At 44.6% G+C, this 17,685-nt stretch overlaps 1 protein-coding gene across 3 annotated transcripts; it reads right to left on the bottom strand.

Moving 5' to 3' along the window:
* Window positions 1-7,342: 7,342 nt before the first annotated feature.
* LOC128841466 (hepatitis A virus cellular receptor 2 homolog) lies at window positions 7,343-17,443 on the bottom strand. 3 transcript variants are annotated; one of them, XM_054036497.1, is made up of 7 exons: window positions 17,337-17,443; window positions 14,087-14,431; window positions 11,322-11,372; window positions 10,037-10,125; window positions 9,294-9,420; window positions 8,331-8,370; window positions 7,343-7,837 (listed from the first exon to the last, which is right to left on the bottom strand). In XM_054036497.1, exons 1-7 carry the CDS (start codon window positions 17,383-17,385, stop codon window positions 7,744-7,746), a joined length of 795 nt encoding a protein of 264 aa, XP_053892472.1. In that variant the 5' UTR covers window positions 17,386-17,443; the 3' UTR covers window positions 7,343-7,743. The 3 variants fall into 3 exon arrangements, with proteins under 3 accessions (XP_053892472.1, XP_053892473.1, XP_053892474.1); XM_054036498.1 differs by having other exon boundaries at window positions 9,294-9,417; XM_054036499.1 differs by lacking the exon at window positions 11,322-11,372.
* Between the last annotated feature and the right edge of the window lie 242 nt (window positions 17,444-17,685).

Raw genomic sequence — 17,685 nt, 5'->3', positions numbered from 1 at the left:
TAGGAAGTAATCCTCCTCTTCAAGTCCTTCCACTAGATCCTCTTTGCACAGGGTATGAAGAACAAAGTTCCCTGTCCTTGCATTCACAACTCCTCAACCCAGTCTATGCCTCTGACCTTATCTCTTTCTGAGTTTCCTGGTCCCCTACATTGTGCCAATGCTGCCTTCTGCTTGATGACCCCTGCATTTCCTCCTTCTATCTCCATACTTTCTTCCGTGGCATTCTCCATGCCTGGAGGGCCTCTCAAAACCTGTTCAACAAGGCACATCCTCACCTGATTCAAATCCCTCCTCAAAACTCTTGCCAGGTCACATATGAAAAGAAACATTTTTGCTCTTTTTTTGACTAGGTGACAGAGCTCTGGTTTTTGGGCCTTCTTCTCAGAGATTCACTTACCTCAGAACTTGTCTCACAAGAGGATGTATGGCGTGGCCTTCCAGTTTAATACTACAGGCTTGGATTTTCAAAGCCTCCAAAGTTCCATAGCCCCCCCAACTCCCATTAACTTTCAATGGGATGGGGGTGCCTAAATCCCTTAAGCTCGTTTGCAAATCTGAACCGCAGAGTATTAAAAGCATAGCAGGCGTATTTCTGTCAACACTGGTGTGGTGGAAATTATTGCTCTGCCACGGCTTGGGTGAAACCTCGTTGTGACTAGTGGGCATAGTAGCCGCTCCTCATTCAGGATAAATGTAAAAAAAGCAATTACGCTCCTCTCTGGAATACAGAGCTGCCACAATAGGACCCACCACCCAAAATACTGGCTGCAGGAAAGACCTGTCAGGAATCTTAGCTATGTGGGTGGAGGGCTGAATGCAAATGCAGGGGACGGGGTGTCGTTTGAGGGTGTTGTGTGAGACAGCGCAGCAGATAGGTGACAGAAGCAGACAGAGAAGACAGCAAGGAAGCCCCAGACACAGCCAGAGAAGCACTTGTAGGATGACCCTGAGAAACCAGCTGAGGCATGTTTACACTATGAGGGAGGCATGTGATGTCTTGCTTGGGGACACACAGTCATGCTAGCCCTCACTGGCAGTGTAGCTGTGGTAGCACATGTAGCAGCTGCAAGTACAAACCTGCCTCAAACAAGTGGGTCTGTATCCAGCACAGTCCCACCATGTCTCTGCTGCCACAACCCATTCTACCGTGGCTACCCAATGAGAGTCAGCGTGTGTACACAACCAGGGGAATCACACACCTAGCTCGTAATGTAGATGTAGCCAAAGAGAGAGCTTCTGGGTAGAGTGCTGGCTGAAGAGAGACTTGGAACTGTGAGCAAACTGCCTCCTGCTGTTTGATTCATGCTGTAGCGGAAAGAGAGAGCATGAGACATCAGGCCTTGTATAAGAGGCCTGGTATGAGGCCTAAGGCAGTGGTCAAGCCCGGCTAATATAAAGCAAAGTAGTGGTCAAGCCCTGCTAATATAAAGCAAAGTTAGCAAAAGTCAGGCTGTAGGCAGAAGTCAGAGCGCAAACTCACAGAAACTGGCAAGAATAGGGCTGATATTGCAAAATAACACACATTCCTGAGAAGTGCTAAGCGCAGGACACTCATGCAAGCACATTCCGGAAGGGTGGTACCAGAACACCCTGCTACTAAGTATGTTACAAACACACTCTCCGAAGCTGATACAAGGGCACACTGACACCCCCCCCCCCCCTTAAAGATAAGGTCAGATGACAGCGTGATGGATAGAGATGTTTTGATTAGGGTGACTAGACAGCAAATGTGAAAAATCAGGACGGGGGTGGGGGGTAATAGGAGCCTATATAAGAAAAAGACCCATAAATCGGGACTGTCCCTATAAAATCGGGACATCTGGTCACCCTAGTTTTGATCAAACCAACATGTACAAGGAAAGGGTGGTAACTAACCACATCAGAGGGGCAATACGTAACTTGTTTGTATCGGTGTATAAAATGGAGCCTCAGAGGGGGTGTCTTTGGCCAGCCGAGGTGGGAATGAAAAGTCCTGCCATTCACTGAGCTGCGTCCATTGCAATGGACGTATACGTGCTAGTGTAACTGTAGACATTGATCCGGAGAGCTAGGACTGTGCTTCGTCAACAATAAAGCTGGCCAGGTGGCTTTGCCATGTCTTGTGGTCTTGTTGGGCAATTTGATCAAGCCTGCTGTACGGGCTACCTGGCCAGAACCAGTGCAGCACCCAGAGACGACACCCCCGGAGCCAACGACTAACTGCACATGCTGTGTTCAGGGAAACAGGACCTTTATGTACATTCTTTGCAAACAAACCAGATTGCATCAAAGAATACCTGACTCCATCATCAATTTCTCCCCCTAAGAGAAAGAACCCACAAGACCCTGAATACTGGTTAACGGCTTGGGTCAAAGGGGGGTAACATTATTTTACTAATTTGTAGTCAAATCCCTAGGGAAATAACTGGCTTCATCATTCTCTCATCTCGCTTTCCTTGTACAGTGGGATACTTTGTAAATTGTTCTCTTTTGGTCCTAAGGTAAGAGCTCTTTGTCCAGCTGAAATGAGAATTGTGTCTAGCCAAGTATGTGGTTTGAGATCAAAAAAGGCCTCTGAAAAAAAAGCATTTAATCAGTCTGTCCATTCCTGATCTGCTCATTCACATTTCATTTCAAGTGAGTTGCTTTGTAGCTGGTCATTACAGACAGACCCAGGGTGGGGGAAGGGGTAAGACACCGAAGCAGAACGAACAATATGAGCACAGCACACGTCACGTTAGTCCCGGGGTTGTTTTGGCAGGTGGCTTGAGTTGGGGGGGCAGCTAAATGGAAAGAAAAGGGGGATGAAAGGGACAGGGCAGGGGAGAAAAGGAAAAGACGGGCAGGAGTGTAGTGAAACATAGGTGATGGGACTGTGAAGGAGCATACTATACAATCTCAGACTGTTTCCTCACATTAACAGAGATCCATTTTAGAGATAAAGGTGTGGAGTAGACAAACAGGAAGGATGCTGTAACCATAACTTTTATCTTCATATACCCTAGACATAATTTTGTACCAAGATCCTCAAAGGTGCTTCTCAGAGAAAGTTTTGTAATTTTGATTTAAAACAAACACACACAAAGATTTTCAGGTAGTCAGGATGATTTCTGGTAAGAGATGAGCAGACTCGATTGTTAAACTGTTGGAAGAGTGACGGGTTAGGACTCGGTCTGGTGCAACACACAGCTGATCCAAAGAACAGTCTGTGCTGCAATGGACATTCACATGGGTTTTAAAAATCCTTCATTGGCCTAACTGCTCCTATTGAAGTCAACAGCAAGAGCTGCTGTAAGTCCTGCCATAGGACTACAGATAGGATCTCATTGTTTTGACTTTCGAAGACAGATTCTGACTTCTCTCGCACCAGTGTAATGCAGGAGTAACGCAGGTGTGAGACCAGAAGCTCATTCTAATGTATCAGTAAAATACAGACTGGCTTTCTGACAACCCCAGTGATATAGCAAAATAATTAGGCTATTACAATTCTAATGACCAGGAAGGTGAAGTTTCTCTAAATCTCAATCTCATCCTGTGTTTCGTTTCTCATTGACAGATACCGCTGCTTTCTTAACCCAGAGTTTAGGGAGAGGGACTCCAGACCCAATTTCCTTTTTATTCTGAACACTTTCTCTGAGCCAGCGAATCTCACATACAGGATGTGATTAAAATCAACACTGTCACCACAATATTTATAGCTCAGCATTATTGTCTCTCTACAGCTTGGTGGACAATAAGAGTGAATAAAGGTCAGGCCTAGGGTAACTCCACTGAAAGCAATGACTGACTATGGAAAGTTTGCTTACTTTAATTTTCCTAATCAGTACTTTAAAAGTACCCCCCACATTGGCTTTCCTGCATCACCAGCTGGATTAATTCTAGTAAGTTTATCTTGACTGATATCAGGAGATATTTGGCTCTGTCTTGTACATACTAGGTCTTTACCTTAAATCTGCTCTAGTTTCCTAGATATAGCTTGTTAGGATATTCAGGCCTGTCTGTAAAGGCCAAGACTTTAAGAATTTAGGTGTATTCTTATCACTTAGCTAGTTCTAGAGGTAGAAAAGAAAGAATCAAAATCACTGTCTGTCTGTGAAAGGGCCTTGTCATACTGTGACCCTCTGAGGCTCTGTTCTTAGGCTAAGTAAGGCCTTTGGCTAAGCAGCAGAGACAGCCGTAAGAGAAGTGAACAGTCACATCCTCACCTTCCAAACTAGTCACATTAAAACAAGGTGCTATTGGGCTGTTAGGAACACAATCCGTCCTGATATTCCTGTCACCTCCAGAGAAAGGGAAGAGCCTAGAAGATGTAAAAGGAAACTTAGTGTGATAGCATCCTGTCTGGCAAGAACTCACTTATCAACAGCTGGGATGTGAAATCCTCGCTTCTGTATTGTTTTGTATGTTTATTTGCATGGCCTCTGTCTGGTTCTGTGATTGTTTCTGTCTGCTGTATAATTAATTTTGTTAGGTGTAAACCAATTAAGGTGGTGGGATATAATTGGTTAAATAACCATGTTACAGTATGTTAGAGTTGGTTTGTTAAATTTCAGTAAAATGCTTGGTTAAGGTATAGCTAAGCAGAACTCAAGTTTTACTATATAATCTGCAGTCCAGAGGCGTAGTGAGCACCCTCCGTACCTTCCGACTGGAGGGGGCCCCGCAAGGAAGGGGGCCCCTAAAAGTGGCAAAATAAATACCGCATTCCAGTTTCTGCATTGTAAGGGGCCCCGCCCGGACATATGTTTGGAGGGGGCCACGTTCTTTGTTGCTACGGCCCTGCTGCAGTCAATCAGGAAGGGGGGGGGGGGGAATGGGAACAGGGACTGGGGGAATTGGGATCATGTTTTGTTAAGGGGAGGGAATGGGAACAGGGAGTGGGAACAGGAACAGGGACATAGGCAAGGCTCTGTGGTGTCAGAGCTGGGAAGGGGGACACTAAGGAAGGAAACTGCTTGCTGGAAGTTCACCCCAATAAACATCAAATTGTTTGCGCTTTGGACTTCAGGTATTGTTGCTCTCTGTTCATGCGAGAAGGACCAAGGAAGTGAGAGGGTGAAAGATAAGCCCCCTAATATAGCTGGTGAAAAAGTGGGTTTTAAAAAACAACTGAGCAAAACTGTTCTTCCCACCAGAACGGCCTGAAGTTGTATCAGTTCGGTTGTGTTCTATTGCATGACTGTACAAATTGAAATATGCTGGCTCATCCCAATCCAGTTCATTATGGGACATCCTCATTCTTTGTTTTGCAGTGTCCCTCAACCAAAAAGCATGGGAGCCACATATCCAAAACCGGGTCCATTAACTGGGGTGCCCGTTACACCCATGTCTGCGGGAAGCAGAATTTATCTCAGCCTGCAGTCCCCTTACACGGCTTAAATCCAATTCAAATTTCAGTACGGTTAGTGGAGTTATTTTGGATTTATACTGATGTAAGTGGAGAGCAGAATTTAGCCCAACATTTGTTGCGTTACCAAGATCTCTGACATACCCTTCCAACATGACTTGGTTTCCCCTTGGTAACAGCAGTGAGAGGAATTTATTATTCATTCTTCAGGGTAGCTAGTGTTTTTTCTAGTTTCCTAGAGTTCTGGAAATGGGAGAGCCTGTCACTAATGTGGTTAATGGTATGAATCATATCAATTTTTTTTAAAAAGCACAGAGGAAGAACCGGATGTATTGTTTCCAAAGTAAAATGTGCTTAGTCATAATTAACTGAGACAACAAAATGGACGTATTCTATGTATTAAGAGCCTGACCTGCCAAGATGCTGAGTGCCTTCTGGGAAGTGCTGAGTACTCTCCATTCGAATTGACTTCTTAGAAGTTGAGGAGTTTCAGCATCTTCCTGGAAGCCCTTAGGACCCAGCAGGATTGAACCCTCTCTGGTAACCAAGAATGAATAGATTTTGCCTCAGCAAAAACGCAGTTAAACTTTTGTTGCTTGAAACATTCACGTAAACAAATCCCTCTTTACATCTACATCATCACAACTGCCACAGCCTGCTCATCCCTGCAGATGTCTTCAACACTGGGACACAAGACCAGCCTTATTTAGGAGACATCAAGTTTAGTCCATATTTACTCTCCAGGAAAATTCAGTAACTATTATACAAGAATTGCTTGTCAAAGCCCCATCCACTATCTGTTATTCTCTTATTCACCTTAGTTACCTGTAAATAGGACCATTACGGTCCATTCCAAGATGAAATAAGGAGCCATGGGGATAACTGAAGAGAAGGCAGAGAATGGTCTTCTTTAAACTTCTCAAGGGCTTGAGGGGGGAAAAAATGTACTTTTCCAACACAATCTTTTATTTTCACTTCCCTAATGTCACAAACGATGTCACACTTAACACACTGAATATTGCTCATAGGTCTAATCAGGGTTGACTCTTCCTGTGGTTAGCCTTTTGCTCTCTTTCTCCGTGTCCACACGAGCAATTAGCTGTTGCTGACAGTGGGTGCACATGGTTTAACTGCAAGAGCAAACCGCTCAGAAGCATTTCAGAAGTCCCGATTACAACCTGCTTGACCATAGTTTCTGAATTACCATTGAGCTCAAATTGTCCTTATTGCCACTTGCAGTTAAACTCTGTTCAGCTGCACCCGTTTCTTACACCCAAACTGTGGTGACATATAGAATATTTTTGATGTTTCTCCCTGTCCCCCATTGTCCCCGTTTGTTTGTCCACATTGCATAAATATAGCAAAAGAGTTCACATGAATGTGTACTGCAGAGACGGATGAAAAGGAGATACAGAGGAGGGAGCTCCTAGGAGAAACATTGGTATTAATGAATTCCCAAGTGTTTATAATTCATACTACCCTAACACTTAGGCATTGTGGTGTTGCTCTCTTTCACTATCAGAAGTGGCAATTTGCATCTGATAATAAATGTAATATACTCATATCGCTCCCATTCGGTGAATGGATTCTGAGAATGGCACTAAACGGTGGGAACCTTGTGTTTGCAATAGACTGGCAAAGTCTTAGCCTCGAATTTGTAGACCAGGGGTAGGCAACCTATGGCACGCGTGCCGAAGGCAGCATGCGAGCTGATTTTCAGTGGCACTCACACTGCCCGGGTCCTGGCCACCGGTTCGGGGGGCTCTGCATTTTAATTTAATTTTAAATGAAGCTTCTTAAACATTTTAAAAACCTTATTTACTTTACATACAACAATAGTTTAGTTATATTATAGACTTATAGAAAGAGACCTTCTAAAAACGCTAAAATGTATGACTGGCACGCAAAACTTTAAATTAGAGTGAATAAATGAAGACTCGGCACACCACTTCTGAAAGGTTTCAGAGTAGCAGCCGTGTTAGTCTGTATCCGCAAAAAGAACAGGAGTACTTGTGGCACCTTAGAGACTAACAAATTTATTAGAGCATAAGCTTTCGTGGACTACAGCCCACTTGTATTCACCAGGAGTTGGTGGGAGGAAGGAGGGGAATGGTTAATTTCTCCCTGTTTTAGATCCAAGTGCATCCGAAGAAGTGGGTGCCACAAGTACTCCTGTTCTTTTCACTTCTGAAAGGTTGCCTACTCCTGTTGTAGACACTTCTTGCTTAACTGGAGTGATGCAAGTAACAGTTTGTCAGTCCATGTGCCCTCCACCAGGAGCACCCATCTTCAGTATTCTCAGTTGTATCAAACAAAGTCAGTAGAACATATAGTTTAGAGTGCTGTATAAACTGTGTTTGTTTTGTAGTAACTGGCTAAAGCCACAGTGTTGATATGGGCAAGCATCCAATCATTCCTTAGTCCATCGTATAAATGTTCTCTTCTGCATGAACCCCAGCTTCCAACGTGCTCTGGAAGCCTCCTTGTTCTGCGTTGGAAAATGAGACCGAGCTGCAGAGAGAGGAACAGACCCTGACCAGTAAAACATAAATAACAAAACAGAAACACAAGAAACCCGATCTCCAAAGCAGCCGGTGTATTGGAAAATATGAACCATAGTAGCATTTACTATTAGACGCCGGTAATAATTAATCATTATGTATTTATAAGGCACCGCAGGCCTGAAGATCTCCTGCTGCTTAATATAATATCAAGATATCAAGATATCCAACCCACGAGCCAGATCAACCGACTCATTTTCGTTTACTAAGCAATGAGGAATAGCAATGATAATGAATTTCTCATTTTGCATCGTTGTGTCTGATTATCTGTCCTGATATGATAAAGCCAATCAAAGGAAAAGCGTGGAGCTCTGGAAATCTCAGCATGTGTCCAGGAGTGTCTAACTGGCACATTTCTTTCTGTCCTACCAAAGGTGCAGACATTTGGGGACCTAGTTTTTGATTATGGCTACGGCAGAAATAGCATAGTGAATAGCATTTACCTTGCCAAAGTCTTCAGCTTCTGTCTGTTGGGGAAATACCCTGAGGATCGTCCAAAATAGGAAAGCGGGGGCGGGAGGGGGGGAGAGGAGGAGAAGAAATGAGTTTGAAAATCATTTTTTAAAAAAAGCAGCAGGTTTAATGAGAAAAAGTCAAGTGCAAAAACTGAAATAAGGGAGCTTTAAAGTGGGTCCTTTAAATATGTGAAACACCCATTATTTACATGAGGCCAAACTCATGTGTGTACACCCACGTGTATACCCTGACCGAGAGCCTCCGTGGGAGAAAGTCTGCAAAAGGGAACATCATGGCTGTAGTCGCACAAAGCAGCTGCAGCTTCCCTTGGGATCAGGTAAGGCCAGGAGAGCACAGTGTACCAACTGGGCAGCACGGACTGCGGTGTTGGCAGGGCCAGTGCAGCATGGAGATGGATCGATATTAGGGCAGGGGGAGCCAAACGTACTGACCCTCTGATACGATCATCTTCACAAGTTCGAGAGCCGGGCACGACTGCTGGGGCTCGGGGCTTCAGCCTGTGGGACACGCCTGCCAGCGCTCCTGCCCTGCAGCGGGGTGGCGGGCTGGGAAATCCTGCCCTAGGGAAGGCACCTGCCGTGGCTTGGGGCTGAAGCCTCAACAGGCACCTCCAGTGGGGCAGAAGTCCTGAGATCCCCATCCTTGTTGGACAGAAGCCCCCAGCTCCTCCACCCCACCACAGGGCAGAAGCCCCAAGTTCCCACTCCAGTCTAGTAGGCGCAGAATGGGGGGCTCTGAGAGCCACATTTTAACTGTAAAAGAGCTGCATGCAGCTCAGACTCATAGACTTCAAGGTCAGAAAGGAGCTGCAGTTTGGCCACCCCGATGTAGGGCATCCTCTGAGTAGCCATCATCGTCTGAGGTCCTAGGGAAGCAGAGAAATAAAACTATCCATGTCCTTGGATTATCGTCTCTCTAAAATCACTTACTTTTGGATAGAATTAGGGCCAAAACCAGGATGACTAGAAGTACCACAAAAATGCTGATTCCAATATGCATCCCTGACCGCGTGGATTCTGGTTCCATTAGCTGATGGATTGATGTCAACACAGTCTGCTGAAACACAAAACACGAGGGCATGAGGGGCAGGAATAGAAATCAAATACAGGACTTGAAAAAATCATTTGGCTGCAAGATAAATGGTAAACACACTCTTGAGATAATGCACCCAACTTGAGACCGTGTGTGATTTCCGCAGACACGCTGCCAAGATTCCATACAGCTGGACACTGATTACGGTTGGGATTTTCAAAGGTGTCTAAAGGGAGCGAGGTGTCCAAATCCCATTCATTTACGTAGAATAGGTGTACATTATATTTTATTTATAGTTTAAAGCAGCAGCTCTTCATTGCAAGAGCCTGCGTTTAGGGCCAAAAACTGCAGTCCTTATTCAAGCCTTGATCCTGAGAAGTGACACGTGCCTTCAGTTCCTATTGACTTCAGTCTTTAATTAGACAAAACTCCCTTTCAACTCAGTAAGGCGTGAGTAAGGGCTCCAGGATTAGCCCTTTCTACATGTCACTGGAGTTTATTTGCATTTTAGTAACAAACGCATCAGCTCTATTTCCCGGCCACCAAACGGACAGACTCAATTTCTCTTTTCCAACCAAAAGAGAGAATGGAAAGTGATCTGCAGAGACAATACAGTCACCGTTCTGGTCTGACCACTTACTATTGAAACATCCTCAGGGGCTTCCGAACTGAAAACCAATGGCCATTGTGGGGCGATGGTGGAAGACGTGTCACTGGCATTCGCAGCAGCTGAGCAACGATAAGATAAACCAACATATCACTTAGCACAGCTAATAATTCTTTCCTTCTTCATAGCTACACAACGCCCACTTCTCTATCTAAAGTAAACGGATCTCGCCTGAGAATCGATGGGCTTTCGATGGCACTGTAAAGGGCAAGTGGTGTTGCATACAAGACTTCACAACGCCGAGAACACATTTATGTAGCACTGAGGCTGGCCACAGCGTGACAAACTTGCAAAAGCCACAGCTAGAGCATCTTGTTGTGGTGCCCATTTCCTGGCTTAAGACACCGTACAGTGTTTAAAACACAGGGTTACAAAATGCAATATCTTTACTACAATGGTTCAATGCATTTGTCATTTGATTACTGAATAACCCCACAAGCAATAAAACCAAGACTGAAAAGGTGCTAGCTGAAGATCCACAATTAGTGAAAATGGAGTCCCCTCCTGTTTAAATTAAGGGGACCCCAGAGTCAAGTGCCTCCACGGTTGCAATTGAAATCCATTCCCGCATGCTCTGATTCTAAATGGGATGGTCTGCTTCGGCTGCTGTCTCTGCTTGGGAAAGGGTGGCTTTACCGGGCATCAAAGTAACACAACGGTCTGTCTCTCTGCAGCTAGAGACACATCACATGCTGAGAAAGGTTTCCACTTCCTCTTCTGAGAGGGCAACAGAACTGTCTGGAAACATGTTAAAGTTGCTGAACTCACAAAATCCAGATGAATGAAGCTGGCATTTCTGGTTTGAAGTTCAAGCTGAGCTCAGAAGGCTCAAAAGCAAAATATAAAGAATAAATATTAAAAAATAGAACAGTTTTAGTGGGCTGCTAATTGTTTAAAAGACCCCTGCAGATCTTCCCATCTTTGCTTGGGGCTTATTGTTAGATCACAGGGGATCAGATATTATAATATACAAGTCCAAGGGAAAATATTTTCAACCCCAATGAGAATAGATCTGAAATATTAAAACAAAGTTTTGCAACTTGTGAGCAAGGTGATATGTGTGTGTGTGTGTGTGTGTGTGTGTTTGCAGGATGGGACATTATTTCATAATTTCCAGTTAGTATTTACAGCCCCAGCTCTGATCTCAGCATATCAGTAGCATATCAGTTCAGCTATTTTTTCTTATTTAATTCCCTTCTGGGATCCCCTTACAAAGGGACTCACACACAGAGAGGTTGAATCCTTGGCTAACCATTACCTGAGGTGTGTTCAGGTGTGTAAGCATGAGGGCCTGCAGTGGAGGTCCTAGCTGATGTTAAAAAGAAAACAAAAAACACACATATTACAACAGTCAGCAAGATGCGTCCAACAAACTGAAAGAAATAAAATGTTTTAACAACATATCACCAGCAATAAAACCATATCCCATTATCCATCTGGTCTATTACAAGAAGAAAATTACTTTGTAACTTTTATTTGCAGGACAATACAGTGCAGCAAAAGGAGAGAGAATGAAAATCACAGTTACACTATCGATGTATCTGTCTGGGGGTTTATCCTGCCATCTGTCACCATAGCCTGCCAGCTCCTTCCATGTAAAATCAACAACGAACATCCTAGTGGACTTCCTGGAGCGTCTGGACTTCTGTCTTTTGCACGTAAAATAAATCAGCTTGGGGTAAGATTTGAGGTTTTGATTTTACTTGTTGCCACAACTGGAGTTGTACATTTTAAAATTTGTTATTTGCCAGATAAATTACTTAAGGCTGAGTTGTACAAACTTGACTTATGTCGATGATCGCTGGCTCCAACAGAAGTACTTTCATGAGTGCTCCCCCAGGGCTGAAATTCACCTATATGTGGAGAGCCAGCACCAGGCCCTGGCATCATTTAACTCCTCCTCAGCCAAGAGAGACGGCTAGATTCATACCTGGTGCAAGAGCACAACTCTGAGTTCAACAGAGCTGCACCTGCTGATGCCAGGTCTGAATTTGGCCCCACAAGTTTGAAAGGAAACATGGCTGGGTAGGGGAAGATATAGAAGTTCTGTGGTATGGCAAAGAGATTAGTCTAGGTTTCTAGGGGCAGGAACAGAAGTCAGGCAGGGTCTGCACCAGGCAGGTTTCCCAGTACCAGGGTGAGGCATTATAACATTGGAATCCCAGGAATCAGAGAGAGGGCCAGGTTTTCTGAGGAGAACATGTCACCAAGGGCTCGGGAGCCCTGCAGAACTGTGTGATGTCTGTCACCACAGGCACAATAGTATCCTTTTTATTTTCATGAGTTAGGGTGTGACCCAGAGCCCATTAAGGTTGATGGGAACCTTTCATTCATTTTCATGTGCACCGGATCTGCCCGAGAAGGAGGAACATGAACACATCTACCCACAAGAGTGGATTATTGTGCCTAACTAATGAGAGAAGCACTCTCCTGGATGTTACATGCCATATTGCTAAGACTGTTAGTAAGAGCGTTATGCCATGGCACAAGGGAACAAAACCATCATTCCAGTACAATTTTCACTTCCTCTTCTGAGTAAAGTTACTCATGTGTATGTGTTTGCAATGTTTATGCTAGGCATGAATTTGACCCAGAAGGTTTGAAAGGAAAATGTGCTTTAGGGCGCAACATGCGGAGATTCTGTGACACAGATCAGAGACTAGTCTAGGTTTCTATGTGCAGGCAAGAAAGTCAGGTAGGGGTTGGATGAGGCAAGTTTCCAGATAACAGGGAGAAGATTTTGTAAAAACCATGTTTGGTAAAGCTTAGCTACTGCATTTGTCCAATACGTGATTTTGTTCCCTTTCTGAGGGCCCGTTACAAAGAGAGACGCACAAACCAGAGATATTGAATACTTGGATAACCATACCTGAGGTAATGTTCAAATGTTGACATGTGAGGGAGACCCTAGCTGGTGTTAAAAACAAAACAAAAACCACATATCCTACAACAGTCTGCAAGATACGCCCCACAAACTGAAGGAAATAAAATGTTTTATTAATAATAGAAAGGTATAAAATAATAAAATAATAGAAATATATAAAAAGCAACAAAAGAAATGTCTTGTTAACAACCTGGAATATTTTAAAGTTAAAACCTTCCCTTTACTATTCTCCATCACTCTCACCAGAATGCCTTTACCCAAAGTCTCTGCTTTAGTCTCAAGCACATACAAACATAACAGATTATAGATCACCCCCAAACAATAGTTACCCACGGTCTGGAAGGGTCTCGAGTGGTCAAACGACAACGTTCAATTGGCCAGCTATCCGCCTGTCCCTGGAGATGTCCAGAAGGTCAAATCCAAATTCCTCAGACCTGTCTATCCCTTTTATGTTAGTAACTGCTACAATTGCCTCAACAACATGTCAATCATAGAAAAACCATTAAGGAAGCACTTTTTAATCCATTAGGTAGACAGATGTGTTTTTGCAGAGTCTGCAGTCTCATGGGCCCCAACACACGCACACCAAAAGTCAAATATAGACAGACTTCCAGTTTTTCCACAGACACTTACCCCAGCATATCAGAGAGGAGACAGAGTCAGATTTACTCCATGGGATTGCTGCTTACCCCCGCCCGGCTTGCCTTAGTTAAGTTCTTGCAAAGGCCGACTACATAGCTACTCTTGGCAATAAGCAAAATAATCGATATTCCAGAACTGGCAGTTGGCAGTGGTTTGGGCACCTGGCTGGTTGCTAAAAATGCCCCTCATCAGTGGGATAATTACTGTGCATGAGCCAGGATAGAAACGTGCTCCATGGCCCACTCTCTTGCATGCTACACGTGGAGCAGCTAAGAATGCTGATGAGTCATGTGCCACGGCTCAAAACCCCGAAGTCTCCATTCCCGGGCACTGGCTCTGCTGGGGTTACCCCGATGGCAGAGGTAACGATACAGCTTCAATGCCATAATGGGTAACACCACAGGACATCATTACATTGTTTCTCTCACAAGCTGTGCAAGTCAGCCAGATGGCAGGAGTTTTACCATTCAAAGACACTATACAAAAGCTCTGCTCACCTGTCTCAATCACAACTTCCAGATTGTTCCGCTCATCATTGAACCAACCAGGGATCTCCACACGGCAGCAGTACACCCCTCTGTCTGCTTCTGCTGCATTCACTATGGTGAGGGACACGTCCCCCTGAGTGAGATTCCCTTCTAACCGGTACCTGCTGGACTGACGCTCTGTTACCCTCCATCGATCTGTCCGGAGAATTGTCTGAGAACATTGGAAAGAAGGACAGCTGCCCCGGCCCCAGCACATTGTGGTGATGTCATTTTGGTGATTAACTCGGTATTTACAGGGCAAAGTGACGTTCTGACCCACCACTCCTCTCACTGGAGAGCCTGACACTGTGAGACCTGCAGACAAAGATACAACAGTAATTGAAACAGGGCTAGGATACGATGCACAGGCTAATGGGACCTGCCTGGCATCTCCGTCACAACACAACACCGACTCTGTAAGCTCTCCACGTACCTCCACTGCAGGTGAGTCCACTGAGGTGTGTGTTTCCCCCTCTCCCCCCAACAGGGGAGGATGACAGCAGGACACACAGTGTGACCATGATGTGTTTGCCCACAGGGTGGTTCTGTCCAAGCCCAGGAAGCACGGATGTGCCCAGTTGATGCACAGCCTCACCTTCCTGCCATGGCCAGGATGATGCAGAGAGAACAACAGTTCTTGGATCAGCCCCACTTACATATGGGCAATTCTCTCAGCAGCTGTGTGTGCGGCTCCCTGACCTAACGGGAGTTCAGTTATCAGGACTTAGGACAGTTTGGGAACCGTGCAAAGGCACACAAATCCATCTTCATGTGGGTGTCGCTTGTTTGTGAGGGAAGCTATCCTGGCTAATCCTCCTGACAGTGGCTCACAACCCCTATTGTGTCCCTGGATGGTTCCCACAGGCAACTGTTACAGATCCCCTGACAGCGGTGACTATAATCACCTCAGCTATAATACGGCTTTGTGCATATGCAGTTCTCCAGACCCCCTCTTGACTCCTCACTCGCAGGGGTTCAGGAGAGTATGAGCCTCACCAGGACCCGTGCAAGACTTGTTCCTGCAGTACCTGGAACTGATAACTCAGACCCGGTAGTTCTTAATGGGAGGATCTGGTTGGGTTTTACTCAGTCCATGATCCTCTCCTTCCTTTCCCTGTCCTTTCTGAGCCAGAGCCCAGACACAGTGTGAGGTGGAAGCATGTTGCTGCTGCAGGCTCACAAGCCAGATTACTGCCTGTCTCTGGCTGCAGGGGTAACGAGCTTGGTCTAATAAGCTAGCACAGGGCAGCTGGAATGGGCTGGTCTCCTGGTGGAGGCAATACTAGGAGAAACTGGCGAGACAGACTTCGACGGCTGAATTCCACTTGCATGAAGACGCTGTGGTTTCAAAATTCCCTAGTGGGCACATATTCTGGGCTAGACTCTCAAGATAGCCCTTAAGGCATGTGAAATTCACTCCTATGCAGAGATCCAGCACAAAGTATTTGCACTCCTTACATCCTGCTCACTTTGAATCGCATCTCTCATGGAAAAGCAGACTTGTGCTGGTCCTCTGCACAGGGCCAATCTTCACCCTGGATCTGCAGCTCCACCTTCCTGGAAAAATGCTGGGCCGGTGAACTTGCACGTGCACCTGATATTGTGTTTGCAAGTAGCCAGTTAAGTGGCAGAAACCCTTGGAAAATATCCTTGTAGTGAGCTAGCTTTCGCTCTTTTTCCTCATGCACACGCTCAATAGAAAGACAGAGCTAACTTTAAAACCCCCATGCACCTTATAACCTGTCTTCCTCTTTGGACACATGGCATCAGGCTGCATTTCCTTTTAGAATTACCATAAATCTAACATCCTCCACTCCCACCAGATTACAAACTTCCCCATTCATCTGAATAGGGATTTCAAAACTTTTCTGCCCTGCTTTTCAACTTCTATATTTAATTCACATACTCTGTGTAAGTGAAGTTTTGTCTAGTCACCTAATTCAGTCGTAAAAATCCCTTTGGTTTCCCTGTAAATCGAATGGCCTCAAAACCAGCACACGAGAGCTGTAGGAAGCAGCCGTATTTCTGTGCCAGCTGTACTGTTTCTCTCTGTAACAGTTCCAGGATACTGTGTATTTACTCCTCCTCCAATGCATTAAATCTTCTGTGCTAAGGGTGTTAATCAAAGTCATTCCTGGTCGGTTGATCCAGATATCAATCAAAGCCAGCCCTTAACTGAGCACACAAAAGGAGAACTCTGAATACTTATTCTAACTCCTCACATTTCAAAGGAAGCTCTGCTGTTGATAGAACAGGTATTATAAACGTCCTATCAAATGGAACAGTAAGGTATCAATAGCCTTAATTCCTCAATCAAGTAACTCCTAATGCTACCGGGGTAGAATGCTCTGCAGTGGGTGTTAATACTTTCCAATGCAAATGGGTCCAGTATAAATGGGTTTGTATGTTAAATGAGATCAATATTAGGAAGGGGTTAGTAAAGCTAATCCTGACCTGTTCTCAGTGAAAACACAGTCGAACACCTTTAACCTTGAGTTAGGTGGGCAAGGTTGATAACATTAGCTAATCAACCTCTTCTCTTTTTTTCAGGAAAAGACCTTTTCAGTAATAAATCTGTTTCCTACTACAACTTTGCCACAGTAACCTTTGAGAAACTCAGCTCTGACAACAGACTGTATTAGTACTTAATAAAGAAACATTTTTGAATCCCACCTCTTATTTAAAAAAAAACAACAAAAAAACAAAAAAACCAGGAGACAAAACGTGTAATCTCACTTTACAGCATATGGACCATATCCTGCCATTTTTCATTTTTTAATTTAAAGCAGATCTCCCTGGACTGACGGCATTATGTGGCCCATTATCTTCACAACTGTTTCCATCACAGTATAGAAAGACAAATAAGTTTTATGCAACTGTAGTTCGCCAGTAGGTATTTTAGCCCCCGCTGCTCATGGTTCACATTTGGATGATTATTTTTGCAACCGTAATGCCCAGAAATTTCCTTTTTATAACACAAAATGAAAGCTGGAGGAGCTCCACAGAAAGCTATTGAGCTGCTCCGGCTTGTTATTTACATTGCAGAAATTGCAGAGTCTGTGCAAACTACAACACTGGGACACATGACCAGCCTTATTTAGGAGACATCGAGTTTAGTCCACATTTACTCTCTCTCCAGGAAAATTCAGTAACTGTTATACACAAATTGCTTGTCAAAGCCCCATCCACTATCTGTTAATCTCTTATTCACCTTAGTTACCTGTAAATAGGACCATTAGGATCCACTGCAAGATGAAGTAAGGAGCCATGGGGATAACTGAAGAGAAGGCAGAGAACGGTCTTCTTTAAACTTCTCCAGCGCTTGGGGAAAAAAAAGTTCTTTTCCGACACAATCTTTTATTTTCACTTCCCTAATGTCACAAATGTCATCACACTTAACAGACTGAATATTGCTCATAGGCCTAATCAGGGTTGCCTTTTCCTGTGGTTAACCTTTTGCTCTCTTTCTCCGTGTCCACACGAGCAATTAGCTGTTGCTGACAGTGGGTGCACATGGTTTAACTGCAAGAGCTACCCGCTCAGAAGCATTTCAGAAGCCACGGTTACAA

The sequence above is a fragment of the Malaclemys terrapin genome, chromosome 8 (assembly GCF_027887155.1).
Source record: "Malaclemys terrapin pileata isolate rMalTer1 chromosome 8, rMalTer1.hap1, whole genome shotgun sequence".
Classification (NCBI taxonomy): domain Eukaryota; kingdom Metazoa; phylum Chordata; order Testudines; family Emydidae; genus Malaclemys; species Malaclemys terrapin.
Note: the sequence above shows the minus strand (reverse complement) of the source record. Positions and strands in the feature narration are given on the sequence as shown.